This window comes from Oculina patagonica, chromosome 3 (genome assembly GCF_052425735.1).
Source record: "Oculina patagonica isolate OP01 chromosome 3, crgOcupat, whole genome shotgun sequence".
Lineage (NCBI taxonomy): Eukaryota > Metazoa > Cnidaria > Anthozoa > Scleractinia > Oculinidae > Oculina > Oculina patagonica.
The window spans coordinates 8,933,412-8,952,648 of record NC_135760.1 but is presented as its reverse complement, the minus strand read 5'-3'; the positions used below and the strand labels follow the sequence as shown (position 1 = coordinate 8,952,648).

Below are 19,237 nucleotides of genomic sequence, written 5' to 3'. Positions count from 1 at the left end.
GAGGTTCGAGTTAGCGAGGGTTCGAGTTATCGGGAGTCGACTGTATGTCCGTTGCTATGACAAAACCACAAGGTATTAGGTAACGACGAGATAATTATTCTCTTAAGTAAAAACTTGTGATTGACGTACCCGTTTTTGTATTCCAAGACGAAATATGTACCCGCACACCCGTAAATAACACATATAAGATATTTATAGTATATACGACACAAGTGAATAAAGTAATTTTCGCGCGCTCTGATTGGTTAAGTTGGAGGTGATTTATAGCAAAGTACTATTCACCTCCAAGCAGCTGAAAAGAAACGAAATGGCTACCAGTGTCCCTTTTCTTCAGTCGAAGGCTTTTTTTGGTCGGTTAATTTTCTAGGGGGCTTTTTCTTCGAAGGCACTTGACAGCGCAATTTTGCGTTTAATAAACGCTTGGTCCTTTTGAAAGAGATTTGTATCTAAAAACTGGAGGTGTGCTTACATTGTAACAGTGCTTCAATAATAATAATAAATTTGCAGCCTCTTAAACAAATGTTAAATATTTCAGAGCAATTTGGAGCAATATAAATTAAATGTAACAGTGTGAGTTTGAACGACGAGACGTGATTAATTTATTTCATCTTTTACTTGTTTCAGTTGCATGTGCGATTCACAGCTGCGACTTATTTAACCAGGGGGTACTCTGTCAAAGAACAACACTTTCAACATAGAATTGTTTGAGCCAATTAATTTTTAGACTAAGTGCTATACAGCGTTTCAATTTGGAATAAGCCTGAATTTTATATTTTACTCTGCCATATATGCGATTGCCAATTTTTATTGTCCCAAGTGGTCTTGGTTATAGTGGTCGCATTGTTATCAATTACATCACAGTGTGTATTTTTTGCTTCTCAAAGAAATCATTAAATTTTCTTCAAGGAGCTTATAAAGAGCGTTGCTTAGGTAAATTGATCATCAGAATCGCCCTTCACTGCATTGAGTTGGTAACTCGAAATTTGCGCAAAAAAATGGGTTCAACCTTAAAATTCTGGAGTTGTTTCTTTTTGATCTGTCTTTGCACTCCCATTCGTGGACCATGGAAGGGAGATCAAAAGGTAAGTCTATCGTTTGACTTTATTAAGCAGTCCCTTTTCCGCTTTTTGTTGGTCGAAATTAAGCAGCAAACATGATTTTGCGCGGCCACTATTCAGGACTCTGTGCGACAATCTCAGAGACATAGGCGTACGGGCAATTTTTTGTCAGGGGGGGCGGTGAACCATTTGCCCAAAAAATTATCGCAAGTTGCCCAAATTTTTCCGAAAAAGTCGAGAAGAAACGAGGGTCCTGCGATGCACTACCTTATTGTTACTTATTTTCGCGGGACTTCATTTTCGCGATTTTCAAAAAATCGAGAAATTAAAGACCCGCGGAAATTAATTCTAACCGATTTCTATTGTATTTTTTATGCTAATTACGTATTTTTGGCCAAATCGCGAAAATTAAGACTCGCGAAATATTCCTGTTCCATTTTCGCGAAATTAAGTGCCCGCGAAAATAAGTAACAATAAGGTAATATAAGCTACCATAGGTCAACATATGAAGGGAAAATATTCTCGTGCAGTTCTTGCATATGAATTTATCATATGGGCTCATAAATCACCTTAAAAGAAATAGCTATCTGCTATTTCGACGGCCGAAGATTTCAATAATGCGATCTTTTCATTGTTGACTACAGATTTGGCATACCGTATGCCCTTTCAATGTTAATAAGTGCGATGTTACTGACACGTTGCCCCATGGTGCTGTTGAAGTAAGTTTTCAATCTGCGCAATGCACACAATGATCTTTCTGCAGAACACGATGTAGCAAGTATCATGCACTGCGAGGATATGTACCACATAAGAAAACTATAGAGACATATCAAATAGAACATTCTCGTGCATTGTCTTCAGCATTTCTGAAACAGTCATGTAGCCTTATCCGCGCAAACGACGAAAACTCGCGTACATTTTCTGCTCGGCTTTCAGAATCTCCCCGTCGATTTTGTAAAATTTAGTAACGCGGGAGAAGCTTTCTTTATCAGGGTCGTGTTTTACCGTGACATAAATTTCCCAAATTGAGTAACCATCATTGTGTCCATTATTAAAGGAAATATGAATTTATTTGTTATAACGTTTAGAAAAGGAAGTTCACAATAACTGCTGGCTCAGTTCCACGTACAAGCAACGCTTCTTTGGTGCATTCATCAAACTGTCCATTCACTGGTTCTTTAAATTTAACATCTCACTAGATTCCACGTTCTTTCTGGATGTATCGATTCTCACTGACGTCTCTACTTGAAATGGTGGCCGCCGGAAATTTACGTCCTACAGTTACGAAGATATCAGCGCCTCTCGAAATAAGGAATCTTGGGTAAATCTTGTTAGTGAATCTGGTCTCACATTTAGTCTGGGGCCATGTGTCAGAAAAATCGTTCCCGTGGGCATTTCATGAACATTCTAGTTTCTTTGCAGAAATCTAATCGCAAAAAAGTTGTCTGTAATTTTTTCGAAGAATAATTGTCAAGAAAATAATAACCACGCCGACTTCAGGTTAAAATAGAAAATAAAGAAAACTACTTTAAAAATTGGCTTTGCCCAAATTTCTCTTGCTGCCCAAAAAATCTGAGTTGCCCAAAATTTGGGGGGGCTGCAGCCCCCCCAGCCCCCCCCGGCCCGTACGCCTATGATTTAAAAGTAGGGACACTCGTAGTCAAGACTATCTTGTATTTCCTACAGCTTAAATTGATGCTAGATCACAGAATTCAACGTGCTAGAATAGCTATATCTCTAGAATTAATCGCAGAATTGAAAGCATGGCTAGACCTTGACCTTAAAAGTCAGCTCTTAAACCATCACAGAACTGTTACACGTCGGCATAAGCAAAAGAAATTAATTACAAAAAGAATAAAAGAACAAAAAAGAATAAAAGAAATTTAAAGGCGCGATCTCTTATCTTCCTGATTTGATTCAAAACATATATATCTCCGTATTTTTAAATAGCGTTTAACGGAAAACAATGCCTGAAATTCTTGATCGACTGGGTTTTTCCGTTCAATCTGAAAATCAGACTCGTAATCAGTATGTGTAGATGAAAGACCAGTAAATTAAACTGCAACACCTTAAGCAATACAGGCACGAAAATTCAAAGTTTCAAATGGCTATTGTAAGGAGGTTTGAAAAACCACGACCCTGTTAGCATTAAGGCCTTTCAAAATGGAGCCGCAAGTAGACGCAAGTTTGCACGTAAGTTTGCGCAAGGTTTTCACCGTTTCACCGCCCAAGTCAACGTTTGTTAATCGAACATCATTCATTTGAATTTCGGATAAATAGCGTCATTTGCAACTTGCAAGTACTCGCGACTCCGTTTAGCCACCGAATGCAAATCTGTGCGTAAGTTCAACTTGCGACTACTTGTGCTTCCCTTTCCCTTACATATACTTATGGAACAATCGAATTTTAGCAATCTTTCCATCACAACAAACAAGGAATGGATAGGATTAAAAGGTATGTAAACTTTACTGTATCTAAACAAAATACATAAAAACAACACAAGCATGTGAATCTGTTATAAGTAATGATCGAGTGTTACAAAATATGAAAATTTGGTTTGACTTTTTTAGCCATAAGAAGACAACCTAGTCAACCTTAGATTTACATTGTTGCACGCCGTACTGTTGCCGCGTTCGACAATTTTTTTTGTTAATTTTCGATACCTTTTACCCGCTTTTATAAAATTAGCGGGTAGAGTAGAAATAAAAACACATTAAGGGGGGGGGGGGGGGTTGGTCAACGCGGCAAATGTTCAAGCTGTAATGCATTTGCTACTGCCAGTTCAAGTCATCGGGTGCTTTCCATTCAAAAATTCCGACTCCAATTAAGGAGCTCCTAGCTCCTTGAATTGGTGATGTTAACGACAATACGCAAACGCCTGCTTTGCAGTCTTCGTCGTCGTATTGTCGTTAACATCACCAATTCAAGGAGCTAGGAGCTCCTTAAAAGAGTTAGGCCCGGTTCAGACGCCGTACTTTTCATGAGCCGAATTCAATTCGAATTTGGACCGACCCAAATTGACAAAAGTTTGCCTTTTGATTCAGACGCCGTACTTTTTGGCCGTTCCGAGGCCGCTCCTAATACAGTTCCAATAAAACCAGTCAAAATACATTATAATAATTTATGAATTAGGATCGGCACATGAAAAGTATGGCGTCTGATCTTGAATCAAAGCCGTTCCAAAGGCGTTCCACAGGCGAAATTCTCGGCCAAGCCAGGCGAAAAGAACGGGTGAGCCGTTCCTAATTGAAATAGCCGATCTAATTTGATTCAGACGCCGATCTTTTCATGTACTTAATTCAAGGAATTAGGTTCGGCTCATGAAAAGATCAGCGTCTGAACCGGGCCTTATGGTAGCAGCTCTCGCTAGGTTTCAAATGAATGGCTCGCTACCTTTCAAGAGAAGAACAATAAAAAGGAACATGCCCCTACCCCAAAAACAATAGTAACTGCTACACTAGAGGACTAGCAGAGTGCTGCTACATTACTGCGTTAAAATCCCGGGGGGGGGGGGCACTCCCATACACGAACTATATAGGTATGTGCCGCTGTGAAGGGTATGGTTTTCAAGCAGTTTAGTCTGGGATAGGGTATAGAAATCAGAGAGTTTTGGTCTGGAAAAGGGTAGCATTTGCCGGGAAACTGATCGGTGGTTTGACGAAATAAGTCCAGAATAGGAATAGAAACTCAGAAGAGAAAGAGGATTTCCTAAACGTTAATAAAAACATCGCGGCATCGTTGTTGAGAGATGGCTTTCCATTAAAACACTGATAGTGATACCGTTCTAAAAAATGCAAGTCTGGGATAGGGTAAGGATTTTCGGTGTCTAGTCTAGTATAGGGTTGCAAAAATCAGCTGAAAATGGTCTAGTATAGGGTAAAACCTTCAAATTCCCAGCGGCACACCCCCACCCAAAAATATACAGGGTGCCCCCCCCCCCCGGGGTTAAAATATACGTACGTGCGTAAGTTAAACGGGATAAAAATATACAAAAGAATAAATTTCTCTTGCACCAGCTGTCCAACTCAAACAATTAAAGCAGTAAGCTCTTTTCAATAATCTATCGATGATCATATATATTTTTCTCCTAATTAAGTTTGAGCGCCCATCAAGCAGAAATCGTAGTCAGGAGAATGCATAAGCAAGCAGAGTCCGGCGGCGAGCATGGAAAAGGGGTAATAAAAAGTAGATGCGGAACGATATCTAATTTTGTTACAGTTAAAAAGGTACCTTGATAAACGCACTACATTCTTTAGATCTTAATAACGCTTAAATAGGACTTGAAATATAGTTAAAAGACGACTGAAACCGGCCCAACGAAGAGTTGTTTTCAATTTTTTGGGTCTTAAGCATTGTGCAGCTAGTCGTTGCTTAGGAGGGACAAGTCAGAAACAAACGACCGTACAAAGAGAAAGATAAACATCTTTAACTGAGAAATTAGGGTGCCGATTAGATGCCTAATCCGAAAGGTTTTGCCTATAGATCGAAATTTACAATCAGAAAACCGACTATACTCTCGAAATACTGAATTTCCGCATTACTGCCGCGAATGAAGCGCGCAATGGCAGCAAGGCTGCTAAAAGATGCTGAGATGGAGCTTGCTCCGTCAATCACCTATCTTGTGAACAAATCAATTATCGATGGTATTGTCCCTGATCTGTGGAAAGTTGCATGTGTTACTCCTTTACACAAGTCTGATGATAAACTGCAAGTTGAAAACTATCGGCCTTTCTCTGTGTTGCCGGTATTGAGTAAAGTCGTAGAAAGAGCAGTGCATTCCCAGTTGAATGCCCATCTACATCAGCTAAACTTTCTGTATCAACACCAGTATGGCTTCAGGCGTGGGCATAGCACTGAAAAAGCTATCGCGCAATTGATTAACTGGCTTCTAGAATCTATGGACGAAGGTAAAGTAACCAGCCTACTGTTTATCGATATCTCCAAGGCGTTTGACTCTCTGAACCACAAAGTCAGTCCTACTACGCAAGCTCGAGCATTTAGGACTGTCTGAAAGATCTTTAAGATGGTTCAGATCATATCTTACCAATAGACAGCAAAGTGTTTTGATAAACGGAGAATCATCAGAGCCACATACCATCACACTTGGCGTGCCACAAGGCAGCATCTTGGGCCCCTTGCTGTTTAATGTGTACATTAATAGCCTGCCGAATGCTGTTAAAAAGACCCGGATGATTTTGTATGCAGATGATGCTGTTCTCTTTTGCGACGCATCAACACGCCAAGAACTCCAAATTGCTCTGGAACGTGAATTCACTAAAATAAGTAATTGGTACACTGATAACAGGTTGACTATAAGTGTCAAGAAGACCAAACTTATGCTGGCAGGCAGTAAAAGGATGCTGTCCTTATTTGAAGACTTTGAGTTTCAATCAAATGGTACACAAATCGATCGCGTGCAGTCATTCAAATATCTGGGAGTAACAATGGATGCAAAATGGAGCTGGAAGCCACATATCAGCAATTTGCTAAAGAAACTAGGTCATCGCCTTTCTCTGTTTAATCGCATATTTCACATGTTAGACAATAGAACTCGCATAGCCTTCTACAATGGGCTAGTGCTGCCACACCTAGACTATGCCGACACAGTATGGGGAGATCAACCCAGTCTAAAATCAGAAATAGAAATTTTGCAAAGTTTTCAGAACAAATTTGCGAAGAAATTTAAATTAGGCAAATGTCTTCTTCAGAAGCTCTGAAGTCTCTGAATTGGCTCCCTCTGGCTGGAAGACGTCTTTCTCACCGATGTACAGCCGTACAAAATGCAATCAAAGGAGACATTCTGCAACATTTTGAAAGTTTAAATCGACATTGTCATGTCATCATGTTTTTTTACCCTCGGATTTCAGAGTAGCTTGTACAGCTAATATCTCCGAGCATTTCAACAGTACACAGCACGATGGGCAAAGACCAGACCACAACACCGGGAACTCCATGCCTTACTCTTTACGATAAGTGTGTGGGTTCTTTTACGTCCCATGTTAACCATAACACTGAAGATGCAGGAGACGGGCCCTACGGTTTATCGTCCTTATCCGAAAAGACTAGAATAACTAACCATTTGCAGATGTCATTGCAAAGGCAGCATATTCTACTCAGATATTTTAAGACCCTGAGTGTTGGTCCGGTCTGGGACTCGAACCCGAGACCTCCCGCTTTACAAATGACTGGATGTCTCTCCCAGTATCTTTAAGAAAGCCAATGCCATGCGCGATTTTAAGGTAAAACCTTACAAGGCTGGAAAAAGATTTTTAGACGATGAACAAATATTTTTAGTTGCACAACGTTATATAATGTTAATAGATAACTATTTGTAATTAGTTTTTTTAGGACAGTAGGTGGTTTTAGTAGTTTCAATAATTGTATATTTTATATTTTAGATCTGTGACATTTGTACTTTCTTTTAGATTTCAATACTTTTTTTATTTCCCATTTTTAACCTTAGTTAGTAGTATTTTAATCCTTGTCCTAGTTTTTAATCTTAGTTAGCATACCACATAGGTTTTGTCTTTTTATTGTATTTTAGATTTTAATGTATTTTAAGGTTTAACATTTATTTTCTCAGAGGACCCACCTGAAAACCACCCCCTAGGTGATTGGAGGCCTCCTCTTAACATATTATTTATTATTATTTATGGATTATGGCTCAGTGTGGCCCTTATTAAAACTTCGTTTTGTCTGTAACCTAGCCTGCGCCGCAGACGAAACTAACCTTGTTACTAGCCGGGGTTAGATTACGTCTGCGATGCAGGCTATCTGTAACCATGCCTATATCACAATTTTTTTAAACGACTTACATGATCTGCCTTTAATAACAGAATGTGTATTAGAAAGGACGACTGTAGAATATATGTGTTTTTAATTTCATGTTTACAGAATGTATATGGAATCAACCATTCCCCAGGAGGACTAGGATATCTCCTCTACTAATTGCACGTTACAAAGATGGTAAGAGTTTCAAGATTAGTCTTGCAGTGGCCGACCTCTTATCCAGTTATACAATAATTCATTATCATACTCTACCCTTAAAAAGAACATGAAGCGCGTTAATCGTTAAGGCCTGGTTTTCACTAGTGACGCAAGCACAAGCGCGATCACGCAAAAAGGACAATTTTGATCCTTGTGTTTGTGCTTGCTTGCATCAAACTGCAATGCGCTTGTGTTTTTGCTTGAGTCGAAGCCGTTTTCACGGAGAAATAAGAGCTGTTATCTTTGCGCTTGTGCTTGCGTCGCTAGTGAAAACCAGGCTTAAAAGGGCAGCAAATTGCTTGCTATATCATGCCCTATCCATTTCTTTTCTTGCTGAGTTTCGTATAACTCTAGCTAGCTAAGTGGATTGGAATAAAATACTGTAAAATTTCGGTTATAAGTCCTGGGCTCATACAACTTTGTAAGGAGTTTTGGGGTGGGCTTATAAGCGGAGTGGCTTATATCTTGGAGGGCTTAAAAGCGGAATAGAAAAAACGTGTCGAAACGAGCTACGCGAGCTAGTGTTGATCGAAATACCTTTTTAAGTTAAAAACGCATGATAAAGAAACATTTAGCCCTGTTCAGCACTGTCTTCCGGCAGAAGGGGGCTTATATCCTGGGGGGTGGGGGCTTATAATCGGATTTTTTTTCTTTCCAGGTAGATGGGCCTATAACCGGGGGAGGGGGCTTATAACCGGAATAACACCGGAGGCTTAGCAATCTTTTGTAAGATCTTACCGCATGTTTAATTAGTTTCGTACTTTTTTTCGACAGATAACTTTGAAACTACTGTTAGTTATCAGCCAATCAGCTGTCAAGTGGTCAAAATTGATGCAATCATTAAATGCAAACTTAATTCTGAGCCTGGATGCCTTTGTCATCGTTTTATTCTTTAGAAATAATAACCATTTCCTTTAGCAGCGATACTTTTTTTACAAAAAAATTTGTTGGGGAATCATGACTTGCATACCAGGGAAAAGCGTTTCGCAAACTTTTAGAAGAAGTTATTTACAGGCCCCTAAAATTGAATTAAGTTCTTCAAGTTTGGGCGCTTAGGGAACTGGTTTACGGAGAGCATATTGAACCGTCCATAATCTAGACTATTTACAGCCCTCTGTTTTGTCGATCGATGAGCGCGGGGAAAGAACGGCGAGAGAACTTTTCTTTTGCTCGCTTCACTCGCTTCCGCCCCTATCCCCTACCCCGCGCTTCGCGCATACGCTTGCTCCGCTCGCCGATTCTCTCGCTTTTTTGCGTTGAAAAATTAAGAGGCTGTGGACACTCTACCCATAGTCTAACACGACATCCTCTTGGAGACATTCGCGCCCCGACCCCACTGGGCAGAATACATCCTGTGTCTATTAGGCGGCGGGGCTTTTACACGAAAACGAAAAAAAGCATGGGTAAAAGCCAGGGTCGTATTGGCTTTATCTTCCGGGGATTGGTTAAGGCCGATTTACACGGTACGATTTTGTCGCGTGCGACATGCTTGCGACATGCTTACGACAGGCCTACGACACGAATTGTGTCGTGTAAATCGAACCTACAACTCGCTTACGACTGTCGTAGGCGTGTCGTAAGCTTGTCGCATGCAACAAAATCGTACCGTGTAAATCGGCCTTTAGGGTTTTCAAAGATCAGTCAGTTGGTTCAGAAAGCAGGAAAATGGTTATAAAGCCCGACAAAGTTGTTTGTTTTTTGGATTTGTTTTCAAATCTTAAGAAATCTTCCAAAACGTTGGAACGACCTCACTGATAAATATACCCTATCCCAGACTAAACTGCTAGAAAATCATAACCTTCACCGGCAGCAGCAAATACCTATAGCTTATATATGGGAGGAAAATCCCACCCCCCCCTCCCGAGGTTAAACCGCCTTCCGTCAGTTGCAATAAGTAAATTTTAACATTATTTTCCAGTGTCCCCCAATTAGAAGCACGACTTTAAACACAACTAGTGAATTGAAAACGATAATTAAAATGAAAAAAGCGTTTGATGGTAGTATAATGTTTCCATCAAGCGCTACCATACAATACTACCATCAAGCGCTTTTTTCATTTTAATTATCGTTTTCAATTCACTAGATATATGCGCTACACAGGCACACGAAATTTCTTTAGAGATTTCTATGTTACTATAAACACAACTGTATAGTTAGGGAATTGGTTTTATTCACTCAGCTATAAACAAGCAAAACAACAAAATTAACATATATTTTGTATATACAGTGCATAAGATTTTGCAAGCGAATCCCGGGGGTTCCCCCTATAATGGCCTTTACGGGGAGGCTCCGCCCAAAAGAGGTACCTTTTTCATGATTCAGGTAGGAATTTCACAAGTTTAGGTATATTACAGGGTAGGGACATCAGTCATTAAGGTATTTAATTTAAAAGAGCCTTCAATTCTATTAAAATATTTCGAACTGACGAACCTTATGGCTTTATCATTTAAATTTATTAAACACTACATAAAAATGGCATCAAGACTTCCTGTTTCAGGTATATAAAAGGGTTACCTTTTTTCAGTAAAAGGAAAACAAAAGTGGTGCTTTTCTGTGAAAATGGTATATAAAAGGGTAAGGGCTTGCACCTCGGTGCGGGGCCTCCCCGTACAAAACATTTTTGAGTAGCTCCCCCCATCTCCTCCCCAATCGGGAAGCGACTAGGCCTTTCTCGATTATGCTAGTAAAACTGGCATTTAATGCTACTAGAAATTCTCGCATTAAGCCAAAAAAATGCTAAAATAATGCCTGATTTCCTTAAAAAATGCCACTTGAATTCCAAAAAATGCTTTGTTTTATTTCAAACAAAACGTACAAACTCTTACATTATATGCTCATATCAACAACAGGTGATACTTAATAATTGTTTGTTTATAAAAAAAATTAAAAAATATATAAAAAAATTATTTATTTTTTTAAAAAAAATAAATAAATAAAAAAACACACACAAGTAACACAACACAGGTAACACAATGCACAAACAGTCGAAACAGACAGAAAACAATCAAATTATGTAATCAAAATTGTGAAACTTTAGGATTATTTATCCTTCTGAGTTCTGAGTGCTGAAAATCTGGATCACAGTCATGAAAAGTGACATAAAATGCTAGCAATTCTTTTTTGAAGAAAAAACGAAAAAAATGCTCGTTTTCCCAAAAAATGCCGAAAAAAATGCTAGCATAATCGAGAAAGGCCTAGAAGCGACCACACGTCAAAAGAACAAAGCCAGGCTAGTTGCCAGGCCTTTTAGCATAAAGCTTTCCACCTTAATATGATATAATGATCTGTTAAAGAGACTCTGTCACGAGCTTCACTTCAAATATTTAACACCCTAAAGACGTATAGAAAACTACGAAAAGTGGTCCAGATTTAATAATAAAGTATTTTTCGTTTGTCTCACGACGTAGTGTCACTTGTGATGTAGATCGCGACGTTTCGACTGCACACTGCTAGTGTGGTCGCGACCTTATCGCCTGATGAAGACTAGCAGTGTGCAGTCGAAACGTCGCGATCTACATCACAAGTGACACTACGTCGTGAGACAAACGAAAAATACTTTATTATTATTGTACTCTACCACGATAATTAACCACAACATTTTTTACGATATTGGTCCAGATTTGTTCAAAGTTACTATGCCAGTGTACTGAAGCTATAAACTAGTGATATTTATGCCAACAGGAACTTTTGAACTCAACTTGAAAAGTCAGGCTGATCTTTCAAGTTCTGCCCTTGTGGCCTGGAAAATAGTTAAAAAACTAACAACGGCTGCCATCTTCAACACAATTTGCTTTATATCTTCACCTTGATGTTCTATCTTATTGTTACTTATTTTCGCGGGAACTTAATTTCGCGAAAATCAAATTGGAACGGGCATATTTCGCGGGACTTTATTTCCGCGATTTGGGAAAAAATTCGTAATTAACATAAAAAATACAATAGAAAACTTTTAACACAAATTTTCGCGGAAATCGCGAAAATTAAGTCCGCGAAAATTAGTAACAATAAGGTAGATGCATTTCGTGTACGAGCAAGAGAACTTTGCCAATTTTTTACTGAAAAGCGGAAAAATCCCCGTGACAGTGACACTATAAATAACATAAAATGAAGCTATCTTATTGCTAACAGATCACTATGAGCGTCCGTTATGCATTCTTCTCGGCCAGAAGCTTGGTTGAAAATAAAACTACCATCGATAGAACTTTTTTCCAGCGCACATTCGTGATAGCATCGCCACATTTTACCTGATGTCGAGTTATTTCGGTCGAACAGTGCTCTCATTGGGCCACTGCATAACAAAGATTGAATGGTGTATCTTTCATTACATCTGTCGTCACGACGAGACAGGACAGCAAAGTCTGCAAAAAGAATAGTGATGACTAAAGTATAGAGTGTTTCTGTCTAGGAACTGTCGGCTGATAATTGCTGCGCGCAAATTTGATGTTCTTAAAACAAATATTAGCTCGAGATGCGAAGCTTTGAAGGCTAATATGCTAGTTTTAAGAAGATCAAATTTGAAAGGGGCAACTATCTGACCTATAGCTCCGAGACAAAACACTCTATCGTCTTAATTATTCACTACTAAATTTTATTTCGCGCGAACACTTAACTACGAGCATCGTCTAACAAACGAATAACGACAACGATAAGGATTACATGAAATATTTATATAGCGCTAATATCCTTAAAGTTCAAAGGCGCTTAATTAACAATACAACAATAACAGATAAAAATGCTAAATCATTATCTAAAAAATACAAAAAGGTAAAAAAGTTAAAGACTTTAAGGACATTGATCTGAAGTACTGTTTGTGATGTCAGATGGCGTTAAGGTTGCCACGGAGAAAGTTCACGCGCCATAAGTTTTAAGATTAATTAAGAAAAAAAATAACGGATGATGAGCGTAGCCGACGAGATGGAGTTTATAGTGTTAGGAGACCATCGCGTATGTACGAAGGCGCCATATTGTTATAAACTAGAAACTAGAAACTCACTCAAGACCAGTATACTAGCTAGTCATTTAAAATATCATTTACCTGGTAGTAGGCATTCCGAGGACTCAATCAATTGCACGTCACCATGGTAACTGTCTCTGAATTCTCTCCAGCGCACATTATTCCCTCCAGAACGGCAATCACGTGACATTGTTGCATACACATCATGATCAAAGAGCCTATCCCAAACGATCACCCCAGTGATTTTTCCGACAAATTCATGGCCTGTAGTAAATCGTCTAGTAGAAATATTCATGTATTGGCCAACGACGAAATCGCCACTTCCCGTTAGAGGAATATCTTTTTGTAAATTGATTTGGAAAACGTTTTCTCCATCACAGAAAATAGTCGCTTCTTTCTTGTTTTGGGACCAGTGGAGGCAAACATGATGCCATTGGTCGTCTGTCAGGTAGAGATTTGTCACGTTCCTGGAAAAAGAAGATTATATTTATCTTTTTCGTTTTATTTTAATCGTTGGAACAACACTCGAAGTTTGATACCCCAGGGTATCACAACACGTTAACTGAAAATCACATTCAATTCAAAGGAAACCTAAAAAAAGAGCCGTTTTCGCTTGGCTTCCTGCGATATATTAATATTCAGCTCGGTAGCGACGCCTTGAGGACACAAACAAAAGGCATTTTACAGGCATGTTAATTTTAATCTTTTGTTTGTGTCCTCTAGGACTCGTTATCAAGAGGGATTTTAATGTCGAAAGTAGCCTATTGTAAACCAATCAAAACTTGAAGCAAACACATGTAGCCGGCACGAAGCACGGAAAAACGTGTGTAATTCATGATTGGCTTTGGTTTTACTTCTGATTGGTTGAGAAAGTGGAGCGAATGTTCAGTAAACCAATCACTAAGCGTAGTAATGCAAAACCAAAGCAAACGCGAATTTCATTCGACGCTCAAGTAAAAACCACTCTAAAGAAAATTAGAAACCCAACTAGAATTGGCTAGAATGCGGATGACTGAGATGGTTTCCATACGAAGGACATAAAACGATAGTTCAGTTTCAAAATAAAGGTTTTCTCGGCGCTGAGCACGTGGCAAACATTCAAACGTTGCTGTTCTTTCATCAGTGGAATAGAGTATCATTTAGAATTCAGCGCAATAATTGCTGTCCTTTCATTACTGACTTACTTAAATAAAGTGATTTATTTTATTTTTTACTAAAATTATTTAGGATACTACTGAAGCAAAGAAAACACCCCAAGACCTCTTTTTTGAAACTGAACCCAGTATCATAATCAGTGGCACTTCACAATTTTACTCCTGCTACGATCTTGCTAGAGACACAAAAATATGTTGATTGAGAAGGAAAGGGGGATAGAAGCAGGCGATCTAAAGAACATCGACTACCGTAAATTACAAAAAACAACATTTTTTTCAGTCTTAATTCTTTGGACTTACTGAATATCTCCTGGGCCGAATTTAAACGCCAAATTGCCTTCCATGGTGACCAAAACATGGAAATTGTGTCTTGTGGAATCGTGTGTAGACACAAATTGGAAAATAGCTCCCTGTTCTTTCGTCTTGAACCAGGCACAGGCGCTCAACTTAGTCATTTCTGGGAAATCGATCGTGTGATTGGCGAAGTTTTGCGAAGAACGCGTTTTGAAGTCCAGTGTGAAGTCACTTTCCTGTTCTGTTGGTAGAAAACAAAACAACTGTCATTCATAGACAACACCGAACAAAAGAAAAGAAAAAAAATTAAAGAAAAAGAAAGAAAGAAAAAAACTAGTAAATCTTAGTGTTCGTTTCTTGCATGGCAAACTTCGGATAGACTGTATTTCTAAATAAATTCCTTAATAAATGTTTTACAATAATGGAAATCAATTTGTAACTTCCTAAAAAAATGGAAATTTAAAAATTGTAAAAGCGACCACCCCATTAAGACTCAGTTACAGGGACACGTCTATTTCTCTGGTCTACTCATGATCAATTGAAGAGAATACCTTTATGTTCCTCTTCGATGTTCAATAATTTTGTTGCTTTAAAAGGTCCTGGAATATTCACGTCACTCCACGACACCAAGGTTCCGCTCTCTCTTCCATTCCCATGATACAAAGCGACGATACAATGCTTTTCCAGCAGTGTATCCCAAATATTTACGCCACTTATATAACCTTTGTGAGTTTTTCCGTCCAAGTCCTTTCCAATAAACAATGTGCTTCCTGCTGTAATGTTGATAACACTTTTATCTGCTATTTCACCACTTCTCGTTACTTTTCCATCCACCATCACCTCCAAGCGACCTGTTGTGCCTTCCCAAAGGGCGCACGTAAAATGGGATCGATCGTCTACCAAAGGGAAATCTATTTTCCTGAAATATAATAAAAATAACAAAAACAATAACCTTCGAGCTTCCGTTTAAAGAAGGCAGCACGGTAGAAAGATTTGGGCGTAGGATTATAATAATACATAGATTTAATTCTATATATAGGCAAGCCAAAAAGACTAAAAGCGGAGTTCCCCAGTCAGAATTAAATGGCCTTAAATTTATTAACTCTGTATACACCTTGACAACACTTTAAGTTCTGTAAAAGAGAGAGAGTTTCGACAACTTCGTTTCCAGGGTCTCTCTCTCCCCGCCTGAGGTTGGAGTTTCGAAAGTCGTAACGTCCTGTCTATTTTTATTCTTCACATTGGTTAGGAATTTGTAAATAACAACGCAATATTGATTTGGGACCCTCGCGAATTAATTAACGCGTCAACATTTTAAACTTTTCATCAACAAGTCGGCGCCGAAATTAAAAAAAAACTTTAATTTATCTTTTGCTAATTTTCACAGTTCCAGCAAAGATTAATTTTAAAAAAAGTCGCCTCTACACGATATGAGTGGAATGGGAGCTGCACGTAAGTCAGTTTAAAGTGGCAGTAATTACAGAAGTTTTCTTGTGTAAGAAATTTTGTTTATTGGCAATTTGTAATTTCCGTGGTGGTGGTCGTCGCTACAACGGCGTAATCTTGTTTTAAACTCCACTCTTCTAGAGTCTATATGTATGGACGGGCGGAAACGCGGGCGGGCGTACGTTGTCGTCAGAACCAAAATTTCTCGCATCAATAAGCTACGAGAACGTCTTATTCATGGTGCGCCGCTGGCGCGGTTCGCACGCCGGAGCTCCGCAACAAGTACATCGGCAACCTCGTTCCCAGGGTCTACCCCACATTCAAGATGCAGGCGGCTGAACGACGAGACCGCCATTTTAAAAACTCGTCGCCGTGAAGACCCTGGGGACGTGGTTGCTTAAATGTCAACCAACTCCTAAGAATATAAATAATCGAGCTTCTTTCAAGGGTTAGAGCTTTTTTGTTGGCCAATTACTTAAATATTGCGGAAGACATCAGAAAAAAGTTCATTCTACGCTCTCAGGTATAAACATGCTGTGAACTTTGTGACGTACTACTTTTCAATGTACAGAAAGTTCCTGTACGTAGTTTTCTTGAATTAATGCCTACCTGATAGTTTGCCCTCGAACTTCAAATCTCCCAACTTCATTTACAACGCGCAGTTGAAGGAGGTCAAAGACTTGATTTTGGGAAAATGTCCAAATAAGGCCGTTATGCTCCCAGTAGTTTATTTTCATCCACGCACAGATGGTAAACTTTGTTAGCGCTTGTGTTATCGTAGCTGTGATGTTATACGATTTATTTATATTTACAGCAGCAAAGCGGGCGCTTGGCGACTCGTTGCTACCTATAGGTATGAAATAAACACAACACGAATAAAACTGAATACTGTTAAAGCAACTGCTTTGTGACAAGTCCGGGAAATCTTTGGACACCGATCGAATGGATGACCAAAAACATCCTCAAAATACATAGGACAAGACATAGGGCAAGACATAGGGTCTTGCCATGTCTGTATTACCGAAATTACGAATCTATAGTAAGTTAACGTTTATCTAGTAGTCTGAATTTCAGACGTCCCTCAGTCTGGTCGCACAGCAGGAGACCAGAGAGGGACGTCTGGAATTCAGGCTAACGTTTATCTGGTTTAGTTCGCCATATTATTAATTATAACGCCCAGTAGCTACAAAACTTGAAAATGATTTTTTTAATATCAAAATGTTTCTTTGTTTACGTTATTTGAGTGATGTTTTGATGCTATTACGTAGGAAAGCAAAAGACACTGGTTGACGGTCACGTCCTTAAAACTACCAAATAAAACAGGAATGCCCTCAACGCCTCTTCCCCCTAAAATCGTTCAGAAAAGAATGTTAAAGTAGCGTTTATAGTTTACTACATAGCTGAGACACGTACGGAGCGCAGACATCCATTAATTTTAAAGGTTTGGCAGTGTTTCTCCCCAAGCAGTACGTCTTTAACATGAGGTGAATACTGAACTGACAAGCTCCTGGAAGTAGTTTAAAGTGGTTTGCGGGCTCAACATGAAGTATAACTGTAGCACAGATTTCTCCGAAGGAAGAGGGAGAGATGATAAACACCTGTAAACCTATTCCCTCTTAAAGGAGAAGTTCACTCCAGAATGGCCATGAATTTTCTTTGCGCCAATAAAAAGTTTACACAAAGATATGTTATTCACCAAAATTTCAGCCTCCAACTTACGCTATAACCCTACGAAATCTTATCCAAAACTCGACAACTGAACGCCGCCATCTTGGAGCTGGTAATGTATGCGTGACGTCAAAGAGCTCAGCCTGAAGTTTGACGGGAAAATTTTAATAGTCGAAACTCCTTGTTTTTTGTATTTCTTGGAGCTCTGTTTGAGCAAAATGAAGCTGCACAAACAGGCATTTTGTCAAACAAAAGCCACTTCGAAGAAACAAGGAGTTTCGAGTATTTAAATTATCCCGCCAAACTTCAGGCTGAGCTCATTGACGTCACGCATACATTATCAGCTCCAAGATGGCGGCGTCCAGTTGTCGAGTTTTGGATAAGATTTCGTAGGGTTATAGCGCACGTTGGGGGCTAAAATTTTGGTGAATAACATATCTTTGTATAAACTTTTTACTGGCGTAAAGAAAATAAATGGCCATTCTGGAGTGAACTTCTCCTTTAAAAAGTATTTTTTATGTACATTTTGAAGACTTTATAAGTTCAATAAATTCAGGCCGTTTTCATTTTTTTAGACGTAGGAAAATTAAGTAGTGAACAATAAAAACAACAGAGTGTTTGCTATAATTTGAAGGGTAGATGTCTTACTTGAGTTTCCTGTACAACTGCCCGGTTTGTTGACCTGCACATCTCCCCTGATGCCATTCTTTACTTTAAGTAGGCGCCAGTCCACCTGGTCTCCAAATTTCCCAGTACAGCAATTTTGCACAGATGAGACAAATTCCTCACTAATATTTCTCCAGTTACTCCAAATGTTGAAATGCGAAATGTTTCCTAAATAAATATCAAAATAATATTTTCTAAGGAACGAAAATGTCTGCCTGGGAATGCAACCGTGGCTCTATTTTCTGCATGGACTACGGAGCCACTTGTCGATTTCTATGATCTCTGTCCCCTAAAAATATCAGAACACATGCAGCTTTTGTTTCGATGTTAATTCCTAGTTTATTTTCCTTTGTTCTCTTGTTTCCAATAATTTTATTGCCATGTCATCTTGTTCTCTGAAAACCTGTGATACCTAAGGTTTTTTTGGATAGACGCGTGTTTGCATTTGCATTTTCTTTTGCCTATTTGTATTTTAACATTTATCCAAGCTAACATAAGTTAAAATATAATACTATGTCCTTTAACTTGCATAATGTCGTATAACTTGTCTAATGTCGTCGCACTTCCTTATCGAACATTTTTCTGTGTCAAAAACACATCTTGTGCTATTTTAAATTTAGCAGCAACAATGGCAATATAACTACATTGACCAATAAAACATTGATTACTTTTATCAGTTGCAAACCTTTAAATGAAGATGAACCATCGAAACCCTGCCCAGATAACGTTCTCTTTTGTCCAATAATCAGTTGACCTCGTCCAAGGAAAATTCTTGCAGCGTTTCTGCTTCCTTTTCCAGAAATCCCTTGCACACCGTCAAGAAAAATTTCCAGGCTTCCATTTGTAGCTTTCCTACTCAGGCATAACTGATGCCAGTTACCGTCGTTTAAAGGAGGAATGTAAAATGCACTGTCCAAGTAAAATATAATATACAGATAATGTAAGTGAATAATCCACTGATTGCATGGTCACTGCGACCGGACGTCAGCCGGGAAGCAAGGAACAGCGTT

General features: G+C 38.9%; 1 protein-coding gene across 1 annotated transcript; it reads left to right on the top strand.

Annotated features, from left to right (window-relative positions):
- Positions 1-729: 729 nt before the first annotated feature.
- Positions 730-8,012, top strand: LOC144645624 (uncharacterized). Its single transcript, XM_078505189.1, has 4 exons — positions 730-1,082; positions 3,469-3,512; positions 5,155-5,233; positions 7,953-8,012. Exons 1-4 carry the CDS (start codon positions 789-791, stop codon positions 8,004-8,006), a joined length of 471 nt encoding a protein of 156 aa, XP_078361315.1. The 5' UTR covers positions 730-788; the 3' UTR covers positions 8,007-8,012.
- Positions 8,013-19,237: the final 11,225 nt, after the last annotated feature.